The following is a 21970-nucleotide window of genomic DNA, read 5'->3' as shown; positions in this document are numbered from 1 at the left end:
AATGGGGAACTACAAACCCAATCTAGGCAGAATGATAAACGTGCCAGACAGAAGCTATGGGTAGAGAACCAAGGTCTAATGTACTTGCAGATAGTAGAAGAAATACAGAATAGGTAGAAGGTAGTCATAAACATTAGTTATGGGCATGTGACGAGTTTTAGAAAGGAGATCGTAATTGTCATTTTTTTTCTATTTTGTTAAGAATTCTTATACATGTACACACACACACTCACATACAGAGAGAGAGAGAGAGAGAGAGAGAGAGAGAGAGAGAGAGAGAGATAGAGATACAGAGAGACAGAGACAGAGACAGAGAGAGAGAGAGAGAGAGAGAGAGAGAGAGAGAGAGAGAGAGAGAAGAGATATTTTCCCCTGTCTTTTATACTGTAACAGAACATTGAGTCAAGGAACTATAAAAACTTTGTTTTATCATTTTAAGTTCAGGATGCCAAAAGATCAAGTATCCCTCAAGGGATTTTCACCCATACTACAGAAAGAATCTGGATGTTTTCAGTTCTTTGTGGAAGAGTTGTATTAGGAGAAATCATGACTCTTTAATTCACATTACTTGAAATTTAAGCATGTCAAGACATGTGGTTGGGTATTGACAAGAGATGGACTGATGATGGTTAGTTAAGCGATGCCAAGAGCTGTGTGTCTGTGACTGTGTAACATAAATTATACCATCACGGGCTGTTTGCATTTGTTGAAAGTGGACTCTGAGGGAAAGGAGGGCCTTCTTCCCAGACTCCAGGATTATATTTCATGTTTTCTCCAAATTCCCTGTTCTGGGGCAGGCTGATACCCAACTATACAACACAGAGAACAGAGAATAGCAGACAGCAAAGGGGTGTTAAGTAACAATGTGTCCTCAGGCACAGCTAGAAGTAGACTATTTCCAATAGGAGGTACTGTTGTTTATCATGTTGTATAAAATGCCTGTGTTGGGAATAAGAAACTGAAAGCTCAGTTTAGACTGAGTTAGTTCTCAGTCTAAAATTTTTTGCTTTGGAACTGCAGCATGGCTTCCATAGTCATTTCTCATGGCTGTTGCAATTGCCAGATTTTTGAGCTATCCAGTGGCTCTGCTAGATGTTGCAAGGGTCCAGTTTTATGATATTTTGCTGTCTTTGTCTGCTGTGCTTATCTACAGCTTGCTATTTGTTCTTTTACCTTTTCTTGTTACAACTTAATAACCTCACTCATTTGAAAACCAAAATATTGAAGTACAGCTACTGTAGATCATTCTCCAGAAAGAACAGAGTGGAGTACCAGAAAGTAACAACACGTGGGTCAGTGACTAGAAGAGAACCTCAATGTTTTTTTGTTTGTTTTGTTTTTGTTCTTTCCAATGAAAAAACATTGTGTGTTGTGCCTGCTGTCCTTTTTCTTTCAGGAAGTGCATCTATTACTGTGGTTGCAATTTTCTAACATTAGAGTCTGGCTTCTTTGGCCTTTCAATGTGGACTCAATGCCAAGGTACTCTCCAGGGAACTTGGAGACCTACAATTATATTGTAATTATGGAGGCATCAATTTTAGAAGGAGCAGCGATTGTGCTCTCTGCTTCTCCAGTGTGTAGGAAAACCATTGTTGGACTACTCAGCCCCTACTGTGTAAGCCAATTTAATACATTTGCCTTCTAAAGAACCCTGTCTATTATAGACCGAACACAGTTCCAAATAAGACATGCAAATATTACTGCAAGCCACAAATTTCTGGCTCTCCTTTACTTTGTCCTCTTGTTAAGGATATATTTCCTGACATGTTGTCTACAACTAAAACTCAATAATATACTTACCTAGAGTCAAATAGTGACTACCTGACTCTGCATATCAATTCTTCTGATATTTGAACCAAACAATAAATCACACATAAAGTTTGGTGTAAGTCTGTCAAAAACAGTGTTGATTTCTTTTACACAATTAAGCTAAAAATTTTGTTATATAATACTGTCCATCAACCGGCACTTGTGGTTTATCTAAACCCAAATTAAAATTTAGTAAAGATATTTCCTAAGAGACAACAACAGAATAGTAAAACAAATAACCCCCAACCCAAATAAATGACCCCTATTCCCCTGTAATTCAGAAGACAGAGCGGATAAAATGCTTTAATTACTTACCTTGTATGTCTGGAAGGTACTTCTGGTACTGATCAATTTCACTGCTAAAAATAGCGAAGGCCAATCTTTTGAGAAGCATGGCTCTCTGTTCTAGCTCCACATCCCGATTTGCAAAAAGATTGAGAGAACTGCTTTGGGCCACAGCTACTCGAGCTATAAAAAAGGAATGAAACAGAGGCATTCCAGTCATCTGAAAGCGACCATTCCTCATTTAAAATGAGCGACTACCTCATGACATACACACTGAGAAGAATATAGCAGAGGACCTGGACCTTTTTCTAGTGCAGAAAAGCAGACACTTGGAGCATACACATGCCTGAAGGTCAAATGGCAGGATTTTGATATAGACAGACATGAATACTTACAATTGTGGGTTTTAGAAGGAAAATGTCCAATAATACCATTTTATAACTCCTATCTGCTTAAATATTTTGTTAAATCTTTTGTATTACATCAAAAAATTTCTGGAGAAACCTAGCTTGATCTGATTTCCTGTTCTTCATTTAGCTCCTTGTTCCTAACTTCCTCTATGACATAAACTCACCAAGTTTGCTCCAACCCCAAGACTGTTGTAATTTTTGTTCTTTATGCTGGGAATTCCATTTCTAGGAAGGGTTGGCTCCCTCAGTTCACATCAAATATGATGTAAATAAAAATAAAATAAAATAAAAACTCTTTGCTGTTATTTAATATTTGTCACACAGTGCCCCATTTACAACCTCACTTCCTAATTAAAAAAATTATAAATGTTAGCATAATACTTGGTTCACTGTATCTTTCAATAAATATTTGATGAATATATAATTTTGAAACTTAAAACAGCTCAAAGAAAATGAGGGATGAGATAACATGGCACCCTTTCTCCAGATAAGAAACTAGTTGGGATACACAACTGTATAAAGCCTTGCAAGATTCACAACTCCAGTGATTACAGTTCAGTCTAGTAACACTCTTTTTTTCTCCTTTCCCTTTCCCCCTTCTCTGTCCTGGAGATCCAAAGCCACAGAGATTTAGAGTAGATTGTCACAGAGGTTAGATACAATTGCCTCCTTTCTTCTGCCTCACCTTCTTACCTAGTTAGCAGTTATCAAGTCCTATTATGCCAGTAATTAGGCTGTGTGACAGGGAAATAAAGGATAATTTTACTTATCACTAAGTTATCCTTGGTATTATTTTATTGTTAGCACACATATTCACTGCATAAACTGAGAGATCTCACCAGGTACTTCCATACATTTACATCACATAATTTACTCTTACTCATACTGGATTATTCTCTCTCATACCCACAAATTCATCAGTTCTGTTCATTTTCCTACACAGCCCTCATTCTACATGATGGGCTTTGTTTGATGTCTATTACCAGAGTCTTGCTATATACATACAGGCTAATATGGAACTTGCCATCTTCCTGTCTTTGTCTCCTGGGGTCTGTCCAATTCAACACTGTTCCCTGTCTCTTATAACTTTTTTTTTTTTTTTTAAATCTAGATTCTGCATATAAGGGGAACATGGGATGTCTGTCTTTTTCAGTCTATTATATTCCCATAGGATACTATGTTTAACTTGACAAAGAGCTAATTCAGTACTTTTTAAAAGAGACTAGAGCATGCTAATAATGAATATTGTACAAGAAAAATACTGCCTGGGCTGTCATAATACTCACTCATCAAATCTCTGAATGTCGTCTTATCATGTGTCATCAGGTTGTCCATAATTGCTCTCCAGCTGAAAGACACAGGGTTATCATGTTACTAAGATTTTACTCTTATTAAGGCCTTCTACTTTTGCTAGGCAGTGTCTGACAATGAGTCAAAGTGAGAAGAGGACTACTTACTGATTAACACAGGAAGCATCCATCTGAAAGAAACTGGGATCCATGAAAAGGTCAAAGGCTTCTTTCTTCCATGCTCTCCGTGTATACTGATACCCACTTAGACTGCTGAGCAGTTGGACACAGGCTCGGTAACTCGGGGCATTATGTGCACTGTACAGAAAAAAAAAACACATTAAACATATTATACTTTCACTTCTATCATCACCTTGAATTTATGTGTATTCACATTTATCTCAGATACTAAAATGGAAACATGAAACAGACAGAACCATAAGAAAAATGAGATGTAAATAAAACAATTTAGCATTATAAATGAGTCAAGGTAAGAATAACATCATTTAGTAGTTGAGGCCACAAATAGCAACAAGGGGACAGACCCTGTAGCAGCGTGTGAATTAGCTGAAAGCTACTGGAATCATACAGTACCTGTGATTTCGGAGGTAGGGTACAACATAATGCATAATGTTTACAAGTAAAGGAATAACACGCTCTTTTTCATCACTGTAGAAAACCATATCCAGAAGATGAGCCAATACCTACAAAATAGAGAGGAAACAAATTCAGCTGTATGCTGAAACTGGGGTGGAGGTGGGTATTGATTTTCAACTTGGAAGGAAACCAAAACTACTTAAAATGAGGTAAATCTGAGATGGGGAGGTATAAAACAGTTCAGGAACTTCTATGTGACAGTGAGTGGAACCTCAGCATTCTCTTCCCCAGACTTACAAAGAAGCTTAAGAAACCCCCAAAGCTAATCAGGCTGGGCTCCTCAAGTCCTACTCCTGTCAATCAACAGCCATTTGTGTCAGTCATGTTTTCTAACCTCTGTTAAGACCCAGCATCCACATCTATAAGGGGCAAAAAGTGACGGGATTGTTTGCTATACATGCTTTATACTAAAATACCTCCACCCTTCCACACCATAATCAGATACAAAGCATTTTATTTCTTAAAATATACTCCTTAAAAGTGGGGGTAGGGAGATAAGATACAGTTCATTCTGAGCCAAATCTGAATGGCCAAGTGCCAGAAACATGGATCTTCTAATGTCCTGAACTGCATGTTCTCATGTGGGCATTTTCATGAATTTGTAAAGTTATATCACAAAAAGCCATAAATCAAAGGCACAGGTGTATGTATGTTCATGTCTGCAAACATATGTACATATATACACACAAACATATATACATGCATTGCCCCCATATTGCCCTGTACTTGGTAATTATATATACCAGTGGTTTCTAGAAGCACAAAATGATTTTTGAAATTAAAAACTTCTCTATGAGAATTTCTTTCTTTTTTTTCTTCTTTCCCTTTTCTTTTTTTTTTGGGGGGGGGGTTGAAACAGGGTTTCTCTGCATTGCCCTGGCTGTCCTGGAACTCACTCTGTAGACCAGAGAATTTCTAATTGATATGTACTATTCAACTATTCGCTTCAGTGTGCACATAAGAACACCTGATAATGTTTACCTCAGAAAGCAATGTCAGTGCATGAACACTATACACAGAGGGAGTTATGTTTGAGGTTTCCATTGCAGGTGACAGCATATCTAAGTAAGAGAAAAGATGGATGAAGATAATGATTAGTATCTGCTCACTGATAAAAGGGTAAGCTTATGTTATAGGGCTAAATAAAATACTGCTTAGTAAGCATATACCGAGAGAATAAGAGTAAGGAGAGCAATACCTTCAACGTCAGACTCCAAATTGGTTCCATCCACCATTATTTTGGGAGAAGGCTTGACTTCAAGGTTTCGTCGGAGCCATGTGGTCTGTTCTAGAGAGGAACCAGCAATTGCACCAATAGCATCCACTATTTTGTGAGTCACATCCTAGAGAAACAAGGAAGAACCATGTTTGTGCACACACATGCAAATGAGTTACAGACTTTTGAAATGTTTTATTTTCTGACAATAGGTATTTTATAATACATATTATTCCCAATTTCTTCACCCTGTCCAGAACCGATTTCATGGAGCTTAGGGTGGCCTCAAACTCAACATACGCTGTAGATATGGCCTTGGAATCCTGGTCCTCCCACCTCAATCCCCCAAGAGCTGATTATAGACATTAGCCACCACCCATACATTAATTTTTATATAATAGAAAATCTTGACTTTTATATAATAGTTAGAAGAAACATCATAGATTATCTCATATGACTCCTAATTTTAACTTTTAATTTAGGTAGCAACCTTGAATTCAGAATGCCTTACCTGAAGGTCTCTTTGGTCTTTTTTATTTTCCAAACTAGGATTTTTCATAATAAACTCATTCAGGACCCTGTAAGAGCATTTTTAAAAAGAAAAGAGTTATCAGTCCAAAGAAAATGGAAATGATTCCATGTAATTTCTTGCAGTATATGTTTTCCAGTCATTAATGTTTATGTATGAAAAGACACAGTGATGCTAAGGGCAGCATTATTTCTAAGAACCCTCCACCTGAAGGGATTCAGATGTCTTGCAATAACAGCAGGATAAGATACTAAACAGTAATGATAATGAATCATACTTGCTATTTCCTGTTCTTCAGCTGCCATCCCAGTATCTCTTGAATCTGGTGCTATAAATAACTCTCTTCATGTCTAGAATGTTTAAGTGAATCACTATCTATTTCAAAGACATGTGTTAATGGCGAGGCACTGTTCTAAGAATTTAATAAATATTAACTCTTTTAATCCTTTTAACAAGCATATGAGATAGGCACTATCACTGTTTCCATTTTACCTAGGAAAGGTTAAATGACCTCCCCCTACCAAAAGGGTACATATCTGAGTAAAGGAGCTAAGATTTGCACACAGGTAGGGTACAACTTCAGAGCCTGTTTACTGAACACCCTTATGCATTTCTTAGCATTAAATGTCATCTTCTAAAATACACTTTCTTCTACCTCTTTTGCACTTCTCTTCCTTTTCTTGTGATCAAATATCTTTGAAAAACAAAATCCCCTCCCTTTTCCACGCCACCTACACTTCTTACTGTTCTGTGCTTACTTCTTGCTACTAAATCTCAATATCCCTCTTATCTCCAACCCTGATTCTTACCATTCCTCATCACCCCAACTTCTTCCAAATAGTGCCTCCTCTCTCTTAATTTCTGTGTGTGTGCACTTGTGTGCACAGATGTATGTACCCTGATGAGCATGTAGAGTTTGCTCATAGGACAAGATCAGCTGTGGGTCCTTGACTTCTAACACTTGGAGCATTGTTTACTATGTATAGCACACCCTCTGGCCCCTGAGCTCCAGGGACTCTCGCCTCTGCCTCTCCTGTTACTGCAGCAGCACAGGGATTCCAGACACACTTTACTGCACTGGACTTTAGGTTCTGCGGATTCCAACTCAGGTCCTCATGCTGTCACTGCAAGCGCTTTCTCACTGAGCTAACTCCTCAGCATCTTCTTAACTTTCCTTTATAGATGCCATACAGACTACTCCTGGCTTTTTATATTTTCTGATTGTTGTAATCCAGGAAAACCTGGCCCTGCCCCTTGGGGACCTGGCAAAGTGTACCACCTCAGTGCATTGGCAAGCAGTACCCTGGCTCTGTATGCAGGGGAAAAGGTCCCTTTAAGAGGCAAGCTCTGCCCACTTCTGCTCTCTCTCTCTACCATTACTGAGGAGGTCTTGCTCTCTGTCGCTCTCTCTTTCTCTCTTCCATACCCATACTCTCTTTTTCCAATAAACTTTCCACATAAGTTTTGTCTGCAGATCTCTGACTGTCTCCCACCTGCTGTTTGTTCCTCACCTGCCATGGGACCCTTCTAAGGTCTCCCTCACATGGTATAATAACACTGATAACTCTCTTTCTAGCTCTTTTCCTTCTTTTTTCTGTTTTGTAAATGCCAATATCAGTTGTTCACACCTTGTCACCTCCCACTGAAATAAATTCTAAGACCTCTGGTCATAAGACCTTTCCTTACAACTTACAGACATGATAATCTCTCATTCATTACCAATATTATCTAAAAGGAGAATTACAAATACGGAGTCAGGTAAAGATATTAGGGTATTTATTAGGGAGTGCCTTACTTACTCAGAGCAACCTAGCCAACCGGCAGGGAATGAGGTAAGTGCAGCAAGCTGATTAAGAAATGGAAGAAGAGGGTCCTGTGTACATGCCCATCACTCTTAAATCTCCCTGACCACGTCCTAGGGGGTGTGGCCAGGTACACTTGTAGCCAGCCCTGAAGAGGCATGGTGATGGGGGAAGTGCTTCTGTGTATGTGTTTGTCTTATTGGATGATACATAAAGTACTGTTTGACCAATGAGGCAGCAAGTTAGGCAGGACTAGGTGTCAAGGAGGATTCTGGGAAATGCAGTAAAGAAGTGGTGATCCAGTAGGAAGTGACAAAGCAGGGAGACTCATATATAAGCAAGGGCAAGAAGGAAGTCATTCCCTTCTCTCCCTCCTGGTCTCTGCTCTGGAGTCGCCATGTGATTCGCTGGCAAGAGAGGGTGACAGTTGAAGGTGTCCTCGATAAGTCTTATAAAATATATAGATTTATGATAATTAAGACTGAGCTAGCAGATGAGAAAGCCTAGTCATTGGCCAAGCAGCATTTGTACCTAACGTGGTATAAATGGGACCTTAACGTGGCGGCAGACAGAACTTGGATGGCTGGCAGAAGGTGCCAGGCTGGCAGCAGGGCTCGGGCAGTTTTGGCAGAAAGACTTATTGTTACAGCATAGTTAGGGTGTCCCCTACAATTATCCAATTGAATTCAAGTTTCTTCACAAGAAGCTCCATCTCCTGTTGCCCACCCTATTTTCTTATTATTTCTCTTCCTATGACATATCATGTCTAAACCCAATAATGTAGCTTGTCTCAGTATATCCTTTTCCTCCACGTCTTCAATAAAGGCTTGTTACTCTTACCATTGTGATTCACTTACCAGGTTTTTATTACACATCTATTATGAATTCCCTTTACTGTTAGTGAAGCAAGGGTAACTGGCATTTACCAAATAACCAAAGAAATCTATATCTATTAGCATAGATCTAGCAACTATAAGACACAAAGAGAAGTGGCCTTCTACAGGACTATTTATGTGCAGGATTCAGTGTACCTCTTTTGGGAAGTTCTTTTTAGCATGGTGCATACTCACCCATATTTTTTACACAGTGCTTCCCTACTGATCCTAAATGATGACTAGTTCTAATATTTTTGTATTAAGTGTTCAACAACTTGTATATGTCTAAACATACTGTATTCCTTTCTGTCTCCTCTCACTTTACAGATTTTATTATGTCTGGATCTGCACCTTAAGATGCCTGTGAACATATAAACACATGACATGGCCACACAAATCATGTTCTTCAGCAATCAGGATAGTGAGGACTCTACCTTTATTAAAATTATATGTATGCATGTGTATGTATGGACACATATGTATAGATAGGTATTTGTGTGTGTGCTATTGCAGACTGAACTCAGGTTCTTTTGCATAATAAGTATTTGCTCTTCTACTGACCTACAATTCTAACCCTTCAAAATAATACACTGTTAAGAGAGACTACTTACCCAAGTATAAGAAACTGCCCTGGAGCTGGAAGACTAAGCTGTATAGAATCTTTTAGAAGGACCAATAGTGATGTCCAACTGTCCACTAAATTGGGCACTGGAATTCTGAAAGATAAACCAGTTTGATAGAAACTACAGTAAACTTCAATTTTCTTATGTATTCTTACAATCCTTAACATATGTTCTAAGTTATCTGAAGCATTTAAACTTTTATAGACTATTAAAGAACAGAATTTCTAAAATCTCTTACTTTCTACTAAGAAAGGGAAGCACATTTAAAACACTTGATGTGATTTCTTTATTTATGATTTTCAACAGAGACCTCTTATCACATACACTCTCAGAAACAAAATTTAACTACATTAATTCTTTTAAACTCTAGTCCACCGCATGACCCCTGCTTCAGTCCAACCTTTACCCAACCTGTACCTAAACAGAGACTTCATGCAGCTCTTGCTATAATTCACCATCAATTTATTAATTATGTACACACTGTTCCGTCTGCATGCTAGAAGAAGCACCAGAAGGGAATTGAACTCAGGACCTCTGGAAGAGCAACCAGTGCTCTTAACCGCGGAGTCATTTCTCCAGCCCCACCACCAATTTAAATACACCCAAACCCCGACTTATCAATGTTAGCCACAAATTAATGCAGTAGTTGCACCATTAGGCAAGATTAAGATTTGTTTGTTTGTTTGTTTTTTCTTCAAGACAGTGTTTCTCTGTATTGTTTTGGAGCCTGCCCTGGAACTAGCTCTATAGACCAGGCAGGCCTCAAACTCACCGAAATCTACCTCCCAAGTACTGGGATTAAAGGAGTGTGCCATCACCACCAGGCACAATTCAGGTTATTAAGGAAAAATTGTATTAGAATACTGCCTCTGTTCAGGGTTAGCTAATGACAAAAGTGAACACCAAGCGTGAAGATATTTTCAAGCATGTATTTATTTATTTGTTTGCTTTTTGAGAAGAGGTCTCTGGCTATCCTGAGACTCAGTATGTAGACCAGGCTGGCCTCAAGTTCATAGAGATCTGCCTGCCTCTGCCTCTGAATGCTGGCATTAAAGGCGTGTGCCACCATGTTCAGCCTCATTTTTCTTTTCCTTTTTCAAAAAAGCAACCAAAGTGGTTTGTTACACATTCACCTCTATCAATCAAAATAGTAATCAGTTTAGAGGCAGCGAACATGATGTCAAGAGAAGGTTGTCAATTTCCTGCAGTTCACTATTTAATATTCAACTGTTCACGTCTTTAGAGCATAGATCTGCATAGCTCCCTTATTAGCATGGCTATGTTTACCATTAACAGATACAACATTTCTGCTGCAGAGCTTCTGCCTTTCCTTCAGAGGGAACAGTGACAAGAGCACACTCACTACTTTTGGAAAGAACTCCAGTGCTTTTCTTTGTAGCTTCCTAAGTTGTACAGGTGCCAATTGAGTATGGAAAGGTCTACATCAGCATCTTACCTTTGTATATAAGCATAGAAAAACTGAAGCATGCAGACTTCCAGAGAGAGATGTTTCTATAAACAAAAGAAATTAGTTTTACAGTGAAGCAAATATCATGCTATTGCTTTTTCATTGTTGCAACTACTCCGACTTGTCCTAAAAGTTTTTAATTAAAACATAAATATTAGTTTGTTATTTAAAAAGCATGCAGTCCTCCCCATTTAGTAGGTAAAATTCATAATACAAGAGCTATTTAAAACACAGAAAATAGACAGAATGAATGGCCATTAAAATGACTTGTAGATTATCAATTTCTGATATGTGGGAAGAAAGTTGAAGAGGTTTATCTTATCAAGATAAATCTTCTAATCATTTTTTAAATGGTCATTCATTCTGAAACCATTGGGGATATATCCATTTAGAACAGCTTAGATTTGGTACACATCAGAATTAGGTTGAGATTTTTAGATTACATTGTGTATTTAAGTCTATTTTAGTATGATGTTAAATCAGTATAGTTGGATTAACTACTTTTAAAAACACCTTTTTAAAAATATTTACTTTAAAATTTTTAGCTTATGTATATGTGTGAGTGCCTAAGTGTATGTATGTACACTGCATGCATGTAGGTGCCTGTGGGGGCCAGAAGACCACAATGGATCCCCTGGAGCTTCAGTTATAGTTGAGCTGCCATGGAGGTTCTGGGAACTGAACTCAGGGTCCTCTGCAAGAGTAACAAATGTTCTTAACCATAGAGCCACCTCTCCAGTCCAAAATTAGTTAAGTCTTAATCACCTAAAATATAATAATTAAAGATAGCTTTGTATTTCTGTATGGGATTCTTAATAAAGAAAAGTTAGTATTAAAAAGTTGAGAAGTCCTAAAATATACTCTACCTCCCTTTGAAAGTCAGTATAAGCAAAAAGTAGAAAAGAATTGATGTTCACTGATATTTGTTAGTTGTTCTCGCTCTCTTTTTTGTTCCAACTATTTCCTCAAACATTTCCTTTTCACTACACACACACACACACACACACACACACACACACACACACACACACACACACACAAACAATGCGGTGTTAACACATTTAGTAAGGGGCAGCACTGATCTGGAGAGGGTTAGTTTTTAATTTTTGGCCCTCAGGTGTATGTAGTTCATTATCTATCTCAAAATACTACACAGAATCAAGCTTTCACAAGCGAACTAAAGATGTCAAGACAAATTCTCCAGAGTGCTTCCAGAATAGTCCAGTAACCACTGAGATAGCTCCTAACAGGGCTAGGGTGTAGCTCAGTGTCAGGGCAGCTGGCCAACATGCACAAGGTCGAGTTTGACTCCTTAGCACAACAATTAATAAGATCACTCACTACTGACAAACACCTTTTCTTTGGGCAATTCAACAAGAGCAAAAGAATCAAATGTTTTAAGACATATGTAATAATCCCCAAGGATACGATTATACTTGTTTGGCATGATTCAAAGTCTCACTTTTGTGGTTGGTGAATCTATAAAATTAAGAACTTATAGCATTGCCTGGATAAACCAGAAAAAATAGAGAGGTCTAACTTACTATATGTAGACCTGTTTCCCAGCTAGAGACTAGCAATGTGAGTAGAGAGACTGTCACATCTATTTCCTGTGGTCCTCTCAAGGGAACAGAAGGTTACAGGGACAAGTGAGGTTTAGAAAACATGGCACTAATATCGGCTGTTATATAATGATGGCCGACACTGGATGTCAGGGAACCCAGGATAAGCAGTGAAGTAAAATGTGTCATAGAACCATTTTTGTCAAAATGCCATGTGTGTTAATTTTGTATAAAATACCCTTGAGACCAGAGTGTTTTTACCTGAATGTGCCCCTGGATTGTGTATGCTTACCTATTTGTCAACCTATGTGAGGGGGAAAATGTGTCATGTGCCTGCCTCCTGGGCTGTATACCAGAAAATAAAAGTATGCTGCATCTGTCAACTGCTCGTCACTCCCAGCATCCTGGTACCTCTCTTCCCTGGCTTTGGAGCCCAGACCTCACAATGACAAAGCATAGTTTTATACAGTTTTAAGAAATGATGTTGTCTGGAACAGTGATTATGGCAAAAATTTGGCAGTTTGCAGAACTGAAAACTCACTGGAAAAGAAAGTACCAAGGAAGCCGTGAAAGCTACAAAGCAGCTTTTAGGCTGAGGCTTCTGTGTTCTCCTAATTGAGTCTAGTACCACAGTTCCTGACACTTCTGATGTACACATGGTACAGGAATGATTAGACTGGCAAGGAACTTCAACTGCTGTGCAATAATCACAATGAAATTACTATACATCAGCTCCATTTCTGAAACTGAATTCTAAACAAAAGCAAAGTTTTTTTTTTTTTTACCTTGTCCTTGGCTATAGCTGGAGGCTGCTTTAAAACTTCTTTAACCGTCTGGATAACAGTTTCTGCTCTCATGACGCTGATGGAGCGAACCAGTTCTACTAGTAAAAGTTGTTCTTCACTGGCTGCAGGGATCACCTGGAGAACACATCACAGTCACAGTATTTATGCAGGGGTGTGGATATGTGAAGGGAAGTCACAGAAGGACTACTTTATGGCCCTTTCTTAATACAAAAATGTCCCTTGACTACTTCTGATAAAATTTAATTTTTAAAATTAATACCTCAATCTTATCTTCATAAAAATCAAAATCAGGGCTTTAGATGACTCAGTGCATAAAGGTATTTGCCATCAGGCTGAGTATTTGAGTTCAACCCCCAGGGCTCACAATAGTTGGAAGAGTGAACTAACTCCTGTAGGCTGTCCTCTGACCAGGACATGTGCACATTCATACACAAAGGAAATAAATCAAAATCAAATAGGACAAGTCTTATAGGGAAAATAAAAACCAAACCCAATGTATCAGTGTCTATCTTACCTACCATGTACCTTAAAGGAGCCAGCTCCATTCTGCTACTTATGTTCTATTATCATGGAGTGCTATTTTTTTCTATTTTATGCTTTTCCTTTTTCCAAATTCAATATTAACAATTGAAATCTCAGTCAGAAGACAAAGATTTAACTGTCTTAAACAGTTTTCCCTATACTTCAGAGTATTTCTCACGATCTCACTTAGAGCAGTACCCAGGTTCAAATGACTGCTCATGGCTGACATGATTATGCTGTTGCTGCTTCCCTCTTGTACTATGTTGTTCCCCATAGAGGCACTGCCAAAATTCATTCATGAGGTTGTCTGCTGGCTTCCACATATACAGAGAAGAATCATACTTGTGCGACTCTCTCTCTCTCTCTCTCTCTCTCTCTCTCTCTCTCTCTCTCTCTCTCTCTCCATCACTAAAAGCTCAGACAGAGATGAATTTCCTATAAACAAGTACTTAAAGTTTTTTTTTTTTTGAGACAGGGGTCCTCAACAGCCCTAGCTGTCCTGGAACTTCACTTTGTAGACCAGGCTGGCCTCAAACTCACTGAGATCTTGCTACCTTCTGGCATAAAAGGCAAGTGCAACCATGGCCCAGCTTTTAAGTTTTAAGTAATTAATCTCATATATTCTCTTCTTCCTTTAAGTTTTTCCCCACCCCATTTAAGACACTCTTGCTTGGGTGTATCTCAGCTCTTCTGGAACTGGAACTCTAGAGCTGTTCTCCAAGGTCAAAGTGGTATCTCCTCCTTGTCATCTTGAATGAAGAGTGAACTAGTGGTCTTGTACACCAATAACACAGCATATGTCTGAAAAAGCCTATAGTAAGAGTTTGGCTGGCTATGGAATTGTTTGTTCAGACTAATTTTCCGTAAGTCCCCAGTGTTGCTAAGGTCATCTTAACACTTTTACTTTGAATGGGACAGTTTTTCAAAAAAGCTTTAAAAAAATTTTTTTCCCCTTTTTGAAAACTTAGCTTCTTCTCTTTACCCCCAATGTTTCTGAAAGGACATACTGAACTTTATGTAGGTATCTTTTCAGTGATGAGCATGGCCTAAAAATTTATGTTTTTCATTGTTAAGGAATTTCTTGTTCTATTTCTATAATATTTTTCTCCTCCTATGATTTTGTTATTTCTGCAAGAGGTTATTAAGTATTCAGTGTCACACCCTAACTTTTATAACTCTTTTTCATCTATATTGCTTATTTTTAAGCTTACATTTGACTTCAGGTATTTACTTCTTTGTTTTGTTAAAGAATTAAGATACAATGACTTTTTAAAAAAAATTTAAGTTGTCTTTCTCCTCCATATGGAATCTACTACTAAATCTTCATTTGCAAAATGATGTAAAATGGCAGAAAAACTTAGTTTTCTTACCTCTGGAATGACAACACATATGTAATGTGGAATTAGAAAAACATGACAAGAGAGACTTGTAAGTACAACAATCATGTATTTTGTATGAGAGTAAATGATTTAACAGCATTACTACTCTAATATACTACGATTTATTTCCAATATAAAATACCCTTTGTAAGCCAGGTGGTGGCACGCGCCTTTAATCCCAGCACTCGGGAGGCAGAGGCAGGTGGATCTCTGTGAGTCTGGTCTACAAGAGTGAGTTCCAGGACAGCCTCCAAAGCCATAGAAAAACCAAAAAAAAAAAACCAAAAAAAAAAAAACAAAACCAAAAAACCCCCCAAAAAAGAAAGAAAAAAAACAAAACAAAACCCCCCTTTTGGTTTTAAATTCACAAAGTAAACAAAATTTTCACTCATACAATCCAACCAAAACTAACGTAGGAATTACACTTAGAGACATTAGCAACTTAAAAGGCATCAGATAAAGAAAAACAGCAAAGATGAAAACTTCTCCAATCATTGCTTTCTATCCCAAGTCACTATAATAAAAACATATAACATTAGAATTCCTACTTGAAATTCAATGACAAATTTGATAACATAGTCTCATTAATCCTTTTTTTCCATTGCTAAGGTTTAACTTATGGCCTTGTGCATGGAAGGCCAGTGCTCCAGTACTAAGCTAGTTTTCTAGTCCTAAAATACAATCTTTCACACTTGATTCCAAGTTTTAATAAAAACTTTAGATAGTAAGTTATTATCAAGAGCTGTAGACAAGCTTTTACTTTTCCAGTGTAACCTATGGAGAATTTAAAAATCAACACACACAAAATGAAATAACTAAGTATGTTTTTTACCAAGTACCACATGTTTAGTTATGAGTATAATAATACCTTGGTTCGGGAAGGGTTTTTGTTCTGTCTTCTTTCATTCCATACGAATGCAATGGCAGCCATGAAATGAACACCATGATTCATTGAAATAGGTCCCAATAATTCCAGGATTTGTTGTCGTAAGTTCTAAAACAATTTAGCATTTTACAAGTAAAATAACACACATGAACATTAACAACTAGGTAAAGCATTTAATTCAACAAGTAGGGAAACCCTTAAACAATTAATAGCTGCCACAGGGCATGGAAGCACACACTTAGCATTCTGCAGGCTGAGACAGGAGGATCGGGAGTTCAAAGCAAGCCCTGCTTTAAAACAGGAGTTACAATTATGAATATTTTAATTATAAAGAAAACTTAAAAGAAACTAAACAAATTAGTTGTCTGTAAAATGACAACTCACCACTGTGATTAGACACTAGAGAAACACAGTATGAAGTTAAGTGTTATTTACTTTAAAACTTTTATTCACTGCTTTAATGATCATTAAGGAGCCTCTTTGCCGTTGATGCTGTAATACACACTATGCACAACTTTACTTTAGAATTTACTTCTAGATTAGTTTTTTAAGTCAAAAACTTAAGAAACTTTGGAGATAGTGCTTTCCTATGTTACACAGGCTGACCTGGAACTTGCCACATAGCTCAGGCTGTCCTCAAACACAGATTCTCTGATTGTGAGCCTAGGGTTATTAGCATATGACACCATACCAGGCTTGACTATAAAATTTGGATTCTTGACTATAAAATTTGGATTCTTGACTATAAAATTTGGATTCTCTCTAATAGAAGTGTATTAACTCACTTCTACAAATGTCCAGAAAAATCAAATATATATGGAAAGAAAATGGATTGGCTGTTGGTTAGGATTGGGGATGGGAAAAGTGAGCAAGTGCAAGCAGGCACAAGGAATTTTTCTGTAATAAAAGACATAATTGAACTGAATTATAATAATTTCACAATTTTATAGATTTGCCTAAAGAACCTACTGGTTTGCATCCCTTAAAATGGTTAACAGAGCTGTGTACCTCTCCATGTGCATGGTCACATACACTACATAAGTTGGCAGCACAAAATAGACACTTGTGTTCTACAGATGAATGTGAATCATCTAACCTTTGTGGCTCCCAGATTGATTGTGGTAACGGATGCAGATGCAGCGACCACCATCTTTTCTGAGGCATCAGCCTGGTGCAGGATGCTCCAGAGCAGAGTCACAGAGGACATGATCATGTGAAGGATTGAGAGGATTCCACCTCGAGCTTCAAATAAGTGTTTCTGGTCTACGTTGACCAAAAGCTATTAAGCAGAAGATAAACAGTTACTTACAAAGTGAGGCTGATCTTTAAGAAGACCGAAAATGTCTTTCAAGTCTTACTTGATGATACTGGGTGGTCGGATCCAACAAACAGTAATGGATAATAGCTGTGATTCCTTCCAAAAGAGTTAGAATCATATCTGGTGGAATAACTGATGCTATCCACAAAGGCCTGAAAAAAATTTATGAAACAGAAGGTTTGTGAAAGCATACTTTATAATTTACCATTAGTAAATGCCTAGCACATGCCAGATATACAGTAGGCATTCAATAAACATGAATAATAATAGAAAAATATAGCAGGGGCTTACTATTCCTTAACCTGTGAGATGATCTAACTAGAGTTCTGTTTGGCTAGAGAACAATATATAAAGTAAAGAAATATAGCCACTGTGAACCTCCCCTACTGGGGAGGGTCAGCACATCAGCTGAGGTTTTCCTAGAGGAAAAATCAGACACCAGTCTACTAAACATTTGCCTAACTCACAAATCAATTTTGAATATGACTGAGACAGAGTTTACCACTGAACCATGAAAACCTGTAACAAAATTACATGGGGGAAAATACTTTAAAGTAAGGACTAGGATTTTTTTTTTTTTTTTTTTTTTTTTTTGCCAGTTGAGTCAAAAGAACATCTGGTTTAACTTTAATCCTTGAAAGAAAATAGAACTGTTTCCATTCTAGATTTCTTTTATTGATATTCAATAAAATACTAGAGCTGAGCTTTCTTATTTTTAAAACTGGCATACTATTTATAACATACTGAAAACCACTATTTTATTTACTCCTAGTTGGGGTTTTTTGTTTTGTTTCTTTGTGGCAGTGCTAAGGATCAGAGCCACACCCTATGCTGCACTCAAATCATGGCATTTAAGGTGACATGTCTATGAAAAATTGTCACTAACAACATTCAAAATCAATCCTTACCTACTATTAGATAACCATGTTTTATATTGGTACTGCTGAATTAGTGTCTAAATTGACAGCAAAGCTAAAATCAATCATTACCTACTATCAGATAATCCTGTTTCGTATTTGTACTGCTGAATTAGATTGTCCAAATTCCTGCAGAGCTGTAGTGTCACAGAAACCACAACTCTCTGTAGAACTTTTCCCATGTAAGGCAGGGTAGATGTGATCAAGCCAATCCACTGTGGATGCATCTTACATGCACAGTGCTGATGCAAAGCTCTGATCACCGCACAGAGGAACATGCCTTGACATGTGATTGGCTGAGCGTGCAAGTACTGAAGAGAAGTCATGGGCTGATGGGGACTGATGTGTTCCAGATCAGACACAACGAAATCAAAACCTGCTTCATTCTCCTCAGGAATCGTCATCACCCGGTGTTCTAGAACAATTAGCCTTTGAAGCACCCTAAGAAGCTGTGACTGGAGTGTGCTGCCATTGTCAAATTCATCCTCTGAGAAATTGATGAGGCTGTCTTCCGAGAAGCCTTCTTCCACGGCAACCATGTTCTTACCTGCAATTTTTTCACTGTGCCATTTTTGGACACTGAAGATAGACGACAACAAACAGTGAAGTATCACTTTCTGAACTTTGCACTTAGACAGCATATCAGAGATAAAACTAGGGAAACCCTTTGCAGAGCTTTCTATTACCTTTGCTAGCTCTGTAAAGAGGAGAGTCAAGATTTCTATGCTCATCATTTGCATGTTTCGATTGCCTATTAAGTCTTGGGTAGTGACCTTGACATGAGTTGGGTAATGGCTACGCATATAATATAAGCAGAGAGAAATAAGAATTTCAATGTACATCGAACTCCGGAAGTTATGATTTGAATCCACTGGAATGTGACTGTAGAAGTCTTTGCCCATAACAGAGATTCGGTGTCTGGCCAATAGATTCTGAAGCAGTGACAACTGAGGAGTATAAGCATTGTTTACACTTGTGGTTGAAATGGCATTTACAAAAGCAACCGGGTTAGTTTTCAAGATAGATTTGATGGCAGAGAAAGCATACAGAGTCCTGGATGAGTCATACAACTGCAGGTACAGGAGCACATGTTGGTAAAGGGGGTGGATGTTGAAATGGGGAGATTTCCGTGATCCTGGAGACCCCATGTCACTCTCAATTTCAGAAATTTCACCCTCACCACAGCTATACCAGTTCTCTAAGTCCAGGCCATCACTGAAAAATACATTTGTCTGTTTCAGTTTCTCACTTGCCACTTTTTTTTTGTCCTCATCCTTTTTTCTGGCAAGCTTTACTTTGGGTTTCGCACCTGGTTGTTTACCTGATTCCTTAACGATTGTTTCTTTCTCTGAGATTTTTTCTGATAACTTTTCTTTGAAGCTAAATTGAATACTACTGTGACTCCTTTGTCTAGATTTGGTTTCTGTGGAAACAGAAGAATCGTTGAAGGTTTGTGCTGTTCCTGAAATGCAAGGTGAGGAGCTATTTCTGGAGATCCCATTGGCCAAGCACTCACAGCCTTCCTCTGCAGATACGGAAAGAAACCTTTGGCTGTCCTCACCCAGCAGAGCATGTTGACTGTGCTGGGGGGCCTGATCTTCACTTTTCATGGCCTCTAGACTTGGGTCTAAATCACTACTCTTGGGCGGCAGAGATTCTATTTCTAATTCAGATGTAACTGATGCGGATTCTGCTTCCAGGCCACTCACAACTTTACATATCAAGTCAAAGACGACTTGCTGAACATCATCATCTGGGGAGCTTGCCTTTGCCATGAGAGAATCCTCATGAGCAGTCACATTTTCAGGGTCAACTTCATAACTGAAGTTGTCTCCGGCAGAAGACTGTGAACACCCAGAGTCAGAGCTCTGAAGTATTTCCATCTGCTGATCTGGGAGGTCAAAGTCAGAAACAACCATTGGAATCGTCTCACTGCTGGTGCTTAGGAGGGAGAGTCTGTCACTCAATGGATTAACAGTGAGGCTGAAGTTCTCTATTTCATCCATGGTGAGAGGCTTTTCACCATTTCCTTTTGATGCAATGAGGTGTGCTTGGCTTACTGGCATATGACACGAATAGTAAAGGAGTAAAAACACAAAAGATATTAAGGTAACAAAAATATTGAAAGTAGAGCAAATTCAAAATCCATAATCACTGTTTTCATTACCAACTTGTATCCTCTTTATTTTAGTTTACTATTTTCTGAGAACTTTTAAATAAAATGATCATGTAGATGACTATTAGAATTTGTAGCTTAATGACAAAAGCACATTTAACAGATAGAACATAAAATTTTACCTTTTTTCTCCAAAATAAGGTATTCTTTAAAATTATAGGTTAAATTTACGTTTTACTCCTTATATAATGCTTCTCTCTACTGGTCTAAAAATTTAAATAATATATAACAATAACTTCCTGGTTTTAATATAAATTCAACAAATATTTATGAACTATCTAGCATTGTCAGATTGGAAACCACACAGGCATTTAAAATGAGTAGGGGACCACAAACACATTCCCCCCTACCCCATTTCATACCATGTAGGGCAGAAGTAGGTTATGTTTCAGAAAAGGTTTTGGAAGTTTTGGTGCTGTATGCATAGCAAAGCCAAATGCTGCCAAAGTCCTGGTCCTCAGGTGAAATCTGAGACTGATCTCAGAGGAGAAATGAGAATTCGGCAATGGTTAAAGACTGGCTGGCAGAGTGCTACCACCTAAATGTTTTGGCAATAAGCAGGGTAGTGCAAGTTCTTAGAACATCCACAGGAAGCTAAACAGCAAAATCGAGGACTCAGGACTGGGCAGAAACACACTGGAAATGGACTAGAAGCATGATAGTTTGCAGCTTCACCATTTACCAACTATGGGACTGAAAGTCACAGCCTCTTGAAAATGACTGGCAAAATAAGCTGACCCTACAAGGTGATTTGTCTATAAAAGATGAGGAAAATGAGTTATGACTTATCACATACAAAATGTGCATTACAGGCCTCCCATGAAATATCTACTGAGCCTTTTCAGAATCTGGGTGGCTACACAAATTCAAAAGAATTTCATAAAAAAAACAGTGTGTCTCCGACTACAGCTGTGGCTGATTCCTCCTCTGTGAAAAATCAATGTATTAACTAGATCTAATAGCTCAAAGACAGTTGCTGATTAAGTATAATTTGACCCATCTAGATGGGACTCTAATAGGTAAGGAAGGGAAGAAATAAGACATGGAAAAAAAATCCCACACGCATTTCTCTTATCAATCACTGTATGGTCACATATCACTTATTTGAATAGCTTAAGTCTAATTAGAGGTATAGTTTTTGACCTTTACCATTGTTGCAGGTAAAATTTTGCATGAAATGCTTGTCACTTTCCTCTCCTGGGTAACAGGAAGTCTTACTCCAGTAACGTTCTGCTTGTACACGCTGTACGGAAACCCTCTGAGTTTTTGGATGAAGCAGAAGCAGTAACAATGGTTCTAACACTCTTGCAATGTCATGTCTTTGTAGCACCTGGTTCAGCCAGGCTTGTCCCACAGAGCTAGTAGAACCATCAAGACTATTAAGGCTGTCTAACATGATGAACAGTGACCTAAAATAAACACCAGCAATTAAAACAAAGAA

At 38.0% G+C, this 21970-nt stretch overlaps 1 protein-coding gene across 3 annotated transcripts in view; it reads right to left on the bottom strand.

Annotated features, from left to right (window-relative positions):
- Positions 1-21970, bottom strand: part of Dop1a (DOP1 leucine zipper like protein A) — an 88960-nt gene that overhangs the window by 9512 nt on the left and 57478 nt on the right. For all 3 annotated transcript variants that reach the window (XM_027411011.2, XM_027411013.2, XM_035443833.1), the window contains 15 exons: positions 21679-21938; positions 18426-20412; positions 17477-17588; positions 17215-17397; positions 16101-16226; positions 13311-13445; positions 10952-11007; positions 9484-9588; positions 6178-6244; positions 5649-5793; positions 5432-5511; positions 4388-4497; positions 3962-4111; positions 3791-3852; positions 2125-2277 (listed from right to left, as the gene is read on the bottom strand). In XM_027411011.2, the coding sequence (XP_027266812.1) occupies positions 2125-2277; positions 3791-3852; positions 3962-4111; positions 4388-4497; positions 5432-5511; positions 5649-5793; positions 6178-6244; positions 9484-9588; positions 10952-11007; positions 13311-13445; positions 16101-16226; positions 17215-17397; positions 17477-17588; positions 18426-20412; positions 21679-21938 (3731 nt within the window). The remainder of the gene's footprint in view (positions 1-2124; positions 2278-3790; positions 3853-3961; positions 4112-4387; positions 4498-5431; positions 5512-5648; positions 5794-6177; positions 6245-9483; positions 9589-10951; positions 11008-13310; positions 13446-16100; positions 16227-17214; positions 17398-17476; positions 17589-18425; positions 20413-21678; positions 21939-21970) is intronic.

This window comes from Cricetulus griseus, chromosome 4, assembly GCF_003668045.3.
Source record: "Cricetulus griseus strain 17A/GY chromosome 4, alternate assembly CriGri-PICRH-1.0, whole genome shotgun sequence".
NCBI lineage: Eukaryota > Metazoa > Chordata > Mammalia > Rodentia > Cricetidae > Cricetulus > Cricetulus griseus.
The sequence above is the reverse complement of the archived record's forward strand: the minus strand, read 5'-3'. Positions and strand labels throughout refer to the sequence as shown.